The sequence below is a fragment of the Electrona antarctica genome (assembly GCF_951216825.1).
Source record: "Electrona antarctica genome assembly, chromosome: 13".
NCBI lineage: Eukaryota > Metazoa > Chordata > Actinopteri > Myctophiformes > Myctophidae > Electrona > Electrona antarctica.
The window spans coordinates 25,921,861-25,932,982 of NC_136794.1; the positions used below are offsets into that span (position 1 = coordinate 25,921,861).

General features: G+C 43.2%; 1 protein-coding gene across 2 annotated transcripts; it reads right to left on the reverse strand.

Annotated features, from left to right (window-relative positions):
* Window positions 1–685: 685 nt before the first annotated feature.
* Window positions 686–10,167, reverse strand: asb1 (ankyrin repeat and SOCS box containing 1). 2 transcript variants are annotated; one of them, XM_079517909.1, is made up of 6 exons: window positions 9,978–10,167; window positions 9,165–9,231; window positions 5,969–6,107; window positions 5,062–5,364; window positions 3,764–4,146; window positions 686–2,624 (listed from the first exon to the last, which is right to left on the reverse strand). In XM_079517909.1, exons 1-6 carry the CDS (start codon window positions 10,008–10,010, stop codon window positions 2,494–2,496), a joined length of 1,056 nt encoding a protein of 351 aa, XP_079374035.1. In that variant the 5' UTR covers window positions 10,011–10,167; the 3' UTR covers window positions 686–2,493. The 2 variants fall into 2 exon arrangements, with proteins under 2 accessions (XP_079374035.1, XP_079374036.1); XM_079517910.1 differs by lacking the exons at window positions 9,165–9,231; window positions 9,978–10,167 and adding an exon at window positions 6,619–6,686.
* Between the last annotated feature and the right edge of the window lie 955 nt (window positions 10,168–11,122).

Here is an 11,122-nt window from a genome sequence, read left to right on the forward strand (position 1 = left end):
TGGGATTTTCATGACAACCACACATTAAGGTTAATATAATTATAGAATAAGCTTGAATTATGGCCCGGGCCACCGGCATGGTGTGTCCGGGCACCCTAGGCTGCAATGCCAACCTGACAGCCGTGTCGCAGGTTCGAATTCCGATCCCAACGACCTTTGATGCGTGTCACTGCCCATCTCTCTCCCCTTTCAGTCTACTGTATAAAAGCATAAAAGTCCAAAAATACATCTTAAAAAAATAAATGGTACTAATAACTATTATTTCTATTAATACTTAAAAACATTTTAACCACTTTAAAACTAGCATCCCTATTTTGTATGGGTGACATTTTGAAATTGAAATTCATGAACAGCACATCTACAACCTCAATGCACCGTGACTCATTGTGAGCTTGTAGATTGGCTATTTCTTTGAATATTGCCTTGAGGTTTTCACTTTGCCCATTTGTGTGCCTTGGGCACAGCTTTGAGAACCACGGGTCTATACTATTTTGTGGAGGTAACAGTACAATCTGAGTCTACTACAATGACCATCCGTAAATGTACACTATGCAGATGGACATAGAACATGCCCAAGATATAGAAGTATTTGCACATTTATGCTCAGCCACATGATCACGTTTATGATCACATACAAAGCAATGCATATGGACATTTACAGTACTATACAGTTAAGTATCTAGGAAATGCCATTCATATTTTTCACAAATAGTGAAACAGAAGGAACCAAAAACAGATTTGGTAAAAGTCTCATACCGAAGCCAACCATCTGAGAAATAAATAGCATAGCATCTGGGTAATAGGAATTGCATTTATCTTAGATATCATTCATGATTATAAGTAAATTACTTCATTTTCCAGAAGAGATCGTCTTTGTCTCTCTGTAATTAAGTTTCAGATGGTATTCAGTCCTTAACCATGACCACACTTAACTGTCACAATTCATCAGACTGATTCGTCTTTGTGGCAGTTTTGCTACAAAAGGGATTGTTCAATATCTGACATTTCAATACTGAGCCATGATGGGTCTTCAATCACAGTCGGACAGTCTGTTTGACATAATCAGTGTTCAAAATAAATTAACTTTTAATGCATTTCAGGGGTGCCCAACCATCAAAACATACTATAAATGAATGAGCACAAATGCCTGGGTACTTTGACCCTTTTATTTATTCGTAGTGGAAGCATATAATAACGATTACAGACTACATAAAACGTACTGTTGCAGTCAGTGTGAGTTGAGCAACAGTAGAGCAAGAACATGTTATAGTATCTTGTTAAAGTGTATCACTGAGCCACAGTTTCTCTGCTTCAGATTATAGAACTATAAATTAGAGCCAGGCCCAGATTGATATATTGGATTGACTGATATAGGGGCCATTGTTCCACTTTCAGCCTGCCGTTCCTATTGGTCAAGTTATTATAATAATTATATTATAAGGTGTTTTCATAAATGATCGTGTAAATATATTTTAGTCAGTGCTTCAATTAAAAAAATCGATATAACAGCAAATATCGTGGATATTGGATATATTTGGATATTGTATATCCATAATAATACATCTTTATTTATAAATGTGATGTATTTGCTAGTTACTGTATCGATTTCAAATGATTGAATCGTATCACCATAATGAACAAATATTGTCCATGTATCGTCCATGTCCATGTATCGTATCGTCAACCATGTATCATGAAATTGTGACCTAAGGAGGCGGTTTGGGACATACCTGGGCAAGCAGTCCTGGAGATAGGTGGGAGCGAGAGACCATTTAAAGCTTTATAAACAAGTAAAATAACTTAAAATGTTATGTTTGTTGAAAAAATTGTGACCTAAGGAGGCGGTTTGGGACATACCTGGGCAAGCAGTCCTGGAGAGAGATTCTTTTTTTGAAAGAATTGTGACCTAAGAGACCATTAGTATCGCTCGTATCGCTGTTAAAATGAATTGTTACACCCCCACAAAAACCTCATTTGGTGGAGAAGAGTGTAATCTATTAAGATAACCAGGTTACACGATTACATATTATTGTAATGCTTCTTCTGATAAGATGATTAGAAAGCAGAATTTGCAAAGACCTGCATACACATACTCTACACCGGTTCAGTTGCATAGAATTTGCAACTTCTAGATACTTCTAGAAAGATACATTAGCAATTTATAGAATTTGCATTTCCAGGCTGTAGTCATGAAGCTGTATCCATCAAGAATGGTTAGGTTGACACGAAGGAGGTTTTATGGCAGGGGGGTCAGAGTAATGCTTATGGTGGTGTAAGAGCGCATACCACATAAGTAAGGCTATAGTCTGACCCTGGTTTGAACTTTAAATGCATCTCCCACCCTTCTTGTCCCTCTGTTTACTGTCCTTCCTATCTGAATAAAAGCATAAAATGCCCCAAAATAAATCTTCAAAAAGAAAGGTTTATGGTTTGAGTCAGACCAGGCAGAAATCTGATGTCGGACTCCAAGGATGAGCAGAGGGACACACCCTGTCAGTTCTGATGGAGCAGGAACTTCTTGATGGGGTCAGGGAGCGGTAATGATGTCATGTGGTTCAGACGCTTCTTGCCCATTGCTCTGCGTATCCTGATCCGACACAGGTGGGTCAGTCTCTGAGGACATCCTGGGAAGACATAGGGATTGAGCTTTAACTTTTTTTAAACTCTTTTCTCAAAACATGGCACAAAAGAACACGGTTTATAGAAATGTGAACATGAAGCTACCGTCTTGTCCAACTGCCTTGAACAAAGCAGTGAGTTAGAGCCAGATCAATATGTTGTCAGACATTATTTGACGTTTTTGGACGACAGCGTTATCAGCAATTATGTAGCATGTGTCCCAATTTTCCCAAAGGACCATTTCAACCGTATCTCAATATAATTGATCCTCACTAATGCTCATATAAGATGGCATTATTTATGTCTATACATGTAACTGTAAATCAGTTATTTTTTTAATGAATAGGGCTTAATATTTTGTATTATATTATTACATTTGCACTCTATGACCAGAAAAATACCCGGAAGTTCGGCAGAATGCACTGGAGTCAGTGAGAGCTCAGTGACCAGCTCATGAACAAACTATTTCTGAATGACTGAGATCTTTTGTAAAGTAATCGCTTCTGGCAAATAACAGAAGACATATAACACATTATTGTCTGCTGTGTTGCTTTTCGATGTGTACACTGTGTAATTTTATAGAGGTATCTAAAGAGCAAAAGTGCCAAGTATCGTGAGACTGTCCACCGTTTCCTGTCTGGCAGCCAAATCTCGTGATACCCCCGGAACAGAAACGATACCTGCTGCAGTTTAAATCCTCAAATAAAATGATGTACTGTGCACTCTGTGCACATGGAAAAGCAAGTGATTCGAAAACAAACTGTGATGTCTTCTTTTATATGCCTGAACCGATTATACGACACAGGTCTCAATGGTTCATAAATAATGTTTGTTATGAGCTGGGCCAGCTTGCTCCATTTACTGCTTTGTATTCATGTAACTTCCGGTGCGAGATTTGGCTCCAGTCACGTGACCATGACACTTCCTTCTCTAAACTTCCTTGATGTAGTCCAGGAAGGAAGTGAGACCAGTGCCTGTGACATCACAGGCACTATGGAAAGCGTTTCTTGTGTACTAAACATCATTAAAATAAGATCTGGTTGCAAAAGGGGTGAAGTGGCCCTTTAAGAAAGTATCTGTCCCCACCAGCAAGACTACTACACCAGCATCTCAAGCCCACCCAATAATCCAACAGATAACTCACTCCTAGCCTCCATGAAGACCCTGAGCGCCTCTGGGTCCATCTTTCCCCGGTTAGGCTCTGCCAGCCCCGTCTCGGCCCAGAGTACCAGGGCCGGGTTGGCCCCGTGGTCCAGCAGGAGCTGGACGAAGGACGTCTCGCAGCCGTGGCGGAGGACCGCGTCGAGCAGACAGGAGGCCAGGCCTCGCGCCAGGGCCTCACGGCAGACGGGCCCCGTGTAGTTGTGGTCGGGCTGGGCGCCGGCCCGGAGCAGCAGGCTGAAGCAGTGGAGGTGATGATAGGCAGCGCTGATGTAGAGAGGGCACACCAGCAGGGTGTTGAGGGTGCGGGCGCTGAAGAGCGGCCGGGGACCCAGCTGATAGTCCACATCGACGTCTGCGTGGAACCTGGAGGGTGTCACCTTGTGTTAAATACGGAGTGCCGTGATCCCCCCCCCCCCCCCCCACCCCGCCGTGGCGGCAAACCAATTTTTGTTGTCCAAATCGAAAATCCTTTATAGCTCTATGGAAGGGAGGCTAATATACAGTAAATATAAGAGTATTAATTCTAGATTAATAGAAATCAAAGAATGACGAGATTCTCGTCAACTGGCACAGGCGGGTTTAATAAAAGTCTACAGAAGGTGTTAAAATTGTGTTTTTATGTGGCCACACCCAACAATTCATTAAATATCCGTGGTCATCATATGGGCATACCTAACAATGGATGCCAAAACAAAATGGGCAAATTCTCATTTGTGTGTTTTTATATCAAAAGTGCAGGAAGTCACAGACATTGAGACCCCATAGCCTGGAGTATACCTGGTTTTCACCTCAGCACCACCCACCTGAAATGAAGCCTCGCCCACAGCTGTTGTTGAATGATAGTAAGGGGAGGGGCTGATTTTAGTGTGTCTCTAAAGTGGTGTTTATTTTTCGATTGGGCCTTTTGACTCAAAGCCTTTCAGCTTTCAGGAAGAAACCAAAAATGCACAGGGAAGACATATTTGCATGTTATAACCACACCTGGGGTCTTTTAGAGTAATATTATAGGACCACTTCACCACTTTTCAACCTATCTTCATACTATATAATTGGTTCTCAAAGTAAAGTTTTCGCAGAATTTTTGTAAACAAGATTTATATATATATATATATATATATATATATATATATATCTTTATCGTGAATATTATCGTGAGAATGGCTTCCATTTTCGCATTGCAACTTTTCAGGAATAGAAAGCCTGCCGTTTCCATTATCTTGGATTCCCCATCAATGATGTCACTGGTGGACGGGTTTCTGTTCGCCGGCTGATCCCCACCTGATGAGTTCCTGCAAGATGTCCAGTCTCCCCACGCCCACCGTGTGGTAGAGCGGGGTGCTGCGGTGGTGCCGGCTGCCGTTGGGGTCCGCCCCGGCCTCCAGGAGGATCCGGACGCAGTCCATGTGGCCGTTGACGACCGCTACATAGAGTGCCGTCTGGCCCTTGACGTCCACGAGGTCCACCTGGGCACCCAGGGCAATTAGGAACGCCACGCAGGCGGCGTGGCCGGCCGTGGCGGCAATCCGCAACGGAGTGCAGGGCAGGCAGCCGCAGCACCACACAGACTTCTCATTGATACGCCTGATGACAAAGGGATGGGGGCGTAGTTTAGTAGGAAATAAATCGTGCTATGTGATGACATGTCGAGTCCAGCATGAATACAAATATATTTTGATTTAATTCAACTGTTTTATTCCCACCGCTGTGCGTTCCTCCAAACACAGCTGGTTTGATTACAATAACAGAACTACTCTAGTACTCTACACATCCAGACAGTGTATTACTCGTTTTAAACTTAATCACCACGCTAAAATATGTATCTGAAAACATTATAGGTTAGAAATAAGCCACAAGCTTTGCTGACGGTCTGTCTGTGACTTGTAAACATTGTGTTGCGCATGTAGCAGAGCGTCCCATAGCCGGAAGGAATGCGACACTGATTGGTTCAGAAACACACAGCCTTCCGTTTCAGACAGAAACTTCAAAATAAAATGCCCCCAAAAAGCCATTGCAGCCCGTCTTTACATTTTAAAGATCCATAACGAAAGTAGACCTATATCATTGTATGGTCCATTTTGGAAAAACCCCAAGGAACCCTGAGGGTCCCTGGACCGACCCTATTTTGAGAACCACTGCATTAGAGGCCTAAAGAGACATGCTCATACGACAAGTTTGCCTTCCTCACTGTCTGAAGCAGTCTTCTTGTAGAAGGCTCCTCAGGGTGTCCAGGTCTCCCACATAGGCCGCGTTGTGGAGGCGCATGTCTTCTTGCTCTGCAGGTTTGTCGCTGAATTGTTCCAAGAGCCATCCCTTCAGGTTACGGCCTGGTGTGAACAGGAGCAGTTAGGAGACATTGGCTGTAATAATATCCAAACATATGTTATTTAATCAGAGGCCGTTGTGAATGGCCAACAGAAGGACAAACACTGCAGTGTGTGAGATCATACAATTGGCAATGGCAGCATAGTTAAAGACATCCCAGACCCTCCTCCAGGTTTTCACCTGAATAACATTGAACTCTTATGGCCTAGCTAGCCCTTAAACACACTTGTGTTTTCCCCCTTTTAATATCCTAAGATTCAATGTTTACAAGCTTTAGCCAGTTTCACATGGAATGATTTCAGCCAATGAATGCACGCACACAGCCTAGGGAAGAAAATCTGAAAACAGAAACACCTAAAAGCCCCACCCAGCCTAGCTCTGGTCCATAGCCCTAATGCTTCTATGATTCTGCAGAATCATAGAAGCATTAGGGCTACTAGACCTGTACGTGCCCGTCGCAGTCAGCCACCGGCCTACTTGGGAACGATGCAACTTGGGAACCTAATGATATACATTGCCATAGCACCCGTTTTAACTGTCAGCCGGTGTCCCACATGGAGATCTGTGTATGTGTGTGTGAAGACTGGAAACTGAAAAGTGTACTTGGCAATCAATTGCAGAGGCTGGAAATTGCACAGGTGAAAGGAGTTGGCCTTATTAGGCCCACTGGCAGAGCCTGGCCCAGGTGAAAGGAGTTGGCCTCATTAGGCCCACTGGCAGAGCCTGACCAGAGCCTTTTGTGGTGGTTCTGGATAACTGTGGGTCTGACCGACTCGATACCTGGCACTGCACTCCCTGTGGGGGTGTGGAACACGTGTGTCGAATGTGAAGTCGATGGGTCAAACGGTTCTCGAGTTACGTGCATTACAACCGTGCACACACGCACGCACGCAGAGGCGTGGCGCATTTATAGTAGGATGGACCAGAGCTACACCTAGCCCCATATGTGCCCTCTCCCTACGCTCATTATGTAGCTCCGAGATGAGGTCACACACAGGGCCCCTCCCACCCCGTTCAGAAACGGCGCATGTTTCCACAATTCTTACCTTTTCTAAACAATTAATCAAAAACGTGAAGTGGTGTGAAGGGTTTACACTAATTCAACGTCAACAACGGCAAAGAAAATCCAACTTTAAACGGTTACACGAGCGTCTAGCGGTTGTTTAGCATGTTTTTCAAGGAAGTTGAAAAGCTTTAGCGCCTCCCCAGCGCCTCCCCTGGTCGAAAATTTCCAACTGACTTCAGTTCACTCGACATGCACGCGCACACGCACACGCACAAATCCCTTGATAAACATGGAAGCGGCTGACTAAACCAACCGCTGTAACGCTCGTAACCGTTTAAAGTTGGATTTTCTTTGCCGTTGTTGACGTTGAATTAGTGTAAACCCTTCACACCACTTCACGTTTTTGATTAATTGTTTAGAAAAGGTAAGAATCGTGGAATTGTGGAAACATGCGCAGTTTCTGAACGGGGTGGGAGGGGCCCTGTGTGTGACCTCATCTCGGAGCTACAGAATGAGCGTAGGGAAAGGGCACATATGTTGCTAAGCTACACCCAGCCCAGTCATGCCATTGCTGGTGTAGCATCGGTACCCAGGCTTTCATTTCTGCTGGTGTTACTGCAGCTTCTCCTGCATTCATTGTTCTAAAACTTTGGCTTAGACTCTGGTATCGTTGGTTGGGTTCTGGATTTCCTCACAAATAGAACCCAGAGGGTAAGGGTGAATGGGAAGCTGTCTGGTGAATTAACATCATCCACCGGTTCACCCCAAGGTTGCGTACTACCCCCACTCTTATACATTCTGTACACAAATGATTGCAGAAGTAAATATGCCGACAGACACATTATTAAATTTGCTGATGATTCTGTCATTGTTAGTCTGTTGGGTGATGGAGAGGTCAGCCATGGCCCAGTTGTGGATGATTTTGTTTCTAGGTGTGAAGAGGCATTTTTACAACTCAACGTCACAAAGACCAAAGACATGTTTATTGATTTTCGTCGATGTCCACCTGCTCCTCAGAGCAGTGTTATTGATGGCGAGTCAGTAGAGTTTGTAACCAATTACAAATATCTCGGGACAATAATAGACAATCGTCTCAAATTCGACTGCAACACTGAAATGGTGTGTAAGAAAGGCCAGCAGCGCCTTTTCTGCCTAAGAAAGTTGGCCAAATTTCAGGTCGATAAATCACTTATGATTTTATTTTATAGATCTTTCATTGAGTCTGTCCTCACCTTTGCTGCCATTTGCTGGTATGGTAACCTTGGTGTCAGACAGAAAAATGCCCTTAACGGGGTTGTTAAGGGGGCCAGCAAAATTGTGGGGGCAAAATTCAGCTCCCTGAGTTATTTGTATGATGAGCAGGTGCTAAGAAAAGCATCATGTATCAGAGCAGACAGCTCTCACCCCCTATACCGGGAATATGAATTCCTGCCATACGGCCAATGGTTAAAGACCCCTGTTACAAAAACAAACAGGTACAAATTGTTGATTGAGCCATCAACAAGGGAAGCAGGAGGAGGTAGAGGTAGTTACACTTGGTGCACTTTAGCCCTGGTTGCACTTTATATTTAATGTAACATTTGTATCTTGTGATAATGTATAAGTATGTCTGTTGTTATGTATGTTGTACTGTTTGTAATGTCTTTGAGGGCTTTTACTATCTGCTGTAAAACGAAGTGCCCAGTTTGGGACATATGAATAAACTTGACCTTGACCTACATATGTGGTTTTTATTGTCATTGTAGGCCTATACATTTTTGTGTGATTGATTGAAAAATGTATTAACAGTTTGCAGAATTACAGTACATTTCAAGCACAAACTCAATACAAAGGCTGTTAACTGTGAGTGGACGACCAATTAAGCATTACACTTGTTTACAACAGGGTCCACCATGTTCAATTCAGTGTCGTTTTCTTTTTTCTTTCTAGTTGCACTTTGGTGAACCCGGGTATACCCTTCACACTAACTCTATGGACCAGAGCTGCTTTGACACAGACTATAATTTATACACGGTTGGTTTGCACTTGGATTCGTTCATTCATTAGATATTACCTGCAGCCGTAGCACTCGGCAGATCAGACACAGTGATGAGCGGTGGTGGTAAACTGCTACTGGGTGGACCGTCAAGGTCACCAGAGATTTCGACCCAGGACTATTCGACCAACCGCAAATTCGAGTCCGTTCGACCCGTTTTTACCGGGTCGAATTATCTTTACTTTACTTTACTTTATTTGTTTATTTAGACAGGACAGAGCATATTAATGAACGTCACATGAACGTAAATACACCGGGATTAGCAAAGATGCTAATTTTCATCCGCAGTCCTCACACAAAACATAAAAACAGACAAACGGTGTAACCCCTAGAGGGTAGTAGAGTAGGTCACCAGAGATTTCGACAAAATATAGTGTATTCAAATCACAGCATACAATCAATAAAGGCATTACCATTATAGCTATAACTTTTCTTATATATATCATACTTTTATACTTCATGTGATTATTCACAAAACCCCACTAGCAAAAAACGTCATACTCTGCTATGGGGATGAGGATGGTGGCTGCTAGCCTTAGGAATGTGATCGTTGATGGCCTGTGTCTCTGTGTCTCTGTGGGTGGCTCCCTTTAGCCTCCATTAGCCTCCATTAGCTTTGTAATTGTTTGGTAAATAAAAACACCAACACAATAATTGTTTGGTAAATCAATGTACATATTATTATTATTATGTCTCTGTCTCTCTCTCTCTCTCTATGTCTCTCTCTGTCTCTCTCTCTCGCGGTCCGGGTCGAAAAGTCAGGTCCAAGCGGGTCGAGAGCGGGTCGAATGGTCCGGGTCGAATAGTCCTGGGTCGAAATCTCTGGTGACCCTCGTCAACATCATTGTCCGACCCGTCGGCCATCAGCGTCTGTTTAGCTCTGTCAAACCTTTGAATTGAAACTGGAAGTTCGGTACTTGTGTTGTTGAAACAGGTTCCCGAAGCCAGAGAGTCGTGATCAGCGTCAGCGTGTAAACTAAAGGAATGTTGCAACGGCAAGGGAGAATCTAAACATAAACAAACGTGCAGTGCAGTGCTACTTCCTGTATGCTCTTATTTGGAAAGATTTAAAGGGGAACGCCTCCAATTGTGGATTTGGGGGAAACAAATAAGGAAAACATATCACACCATTTTCTAATTTGCAATGAACAATTTCGTGCAAATTATTCCAACATAAATTGTTGGACTAGAAATATAATTGATATCAATACAGCTTTGCTCAATGCTGGCATGCCATGGGTTTAGGTTAGACTGGAAAGACAGAATATGAAAGGGCAAAATGACACCTGTAGCCAGAAGAATTGCTTGGACCATGCATGGCAACATGACAGTTTGGATGGATAATACAGAAATCAACACAATTGTCAGTTCAAGGCCCATAGAATCTTACTGTATGTTTTTCATATTTGGTGCCAGTAGCATTGTAACGATATAGTAACTATAGTGTGTCGTGTCGGGGACACGACACGGCCAGTATCATGTTCTTTTTGTTTTGTATAGACCAGTCTCACATTCAGGCACGAATAGTTCTTATAACGGCAGTTATAAGAAACTGAGCCCCCCACCACACGTATAAACGGTACTTTTTGGCCAGAAAGGGATTTTTTTTCACCGGAGGAAAAATATTCTCTATGAGGCAGTTCTCTGGGCAATATCGGTAGAGGGCGCATTGGAGTAACAAAGTATTTTTTTCCCGGTGGAAACAAAATCCCTTTTTGGCCAAAAAGTACCGTTTATACGTGTGGTGGGGGGCTCAGAGTGCGTCCACTAAGGAAAGTAGGCTTTCTATTGACACAACCCGTCTTTGTATTGGTGAGTAGGTCAAACGTTCATGAGATTTCCACTAAAGAGGAGAGGCTGGTCTTGAGATTTAAAACTGAAAGTCCCATAGCCTTATACTGCAGGGCAGAATCGTAGTAGCAGTAGAAGGCTATGGACCAGAGCTAAGTGTTCCCATGCCGTTACTTGCAATATTC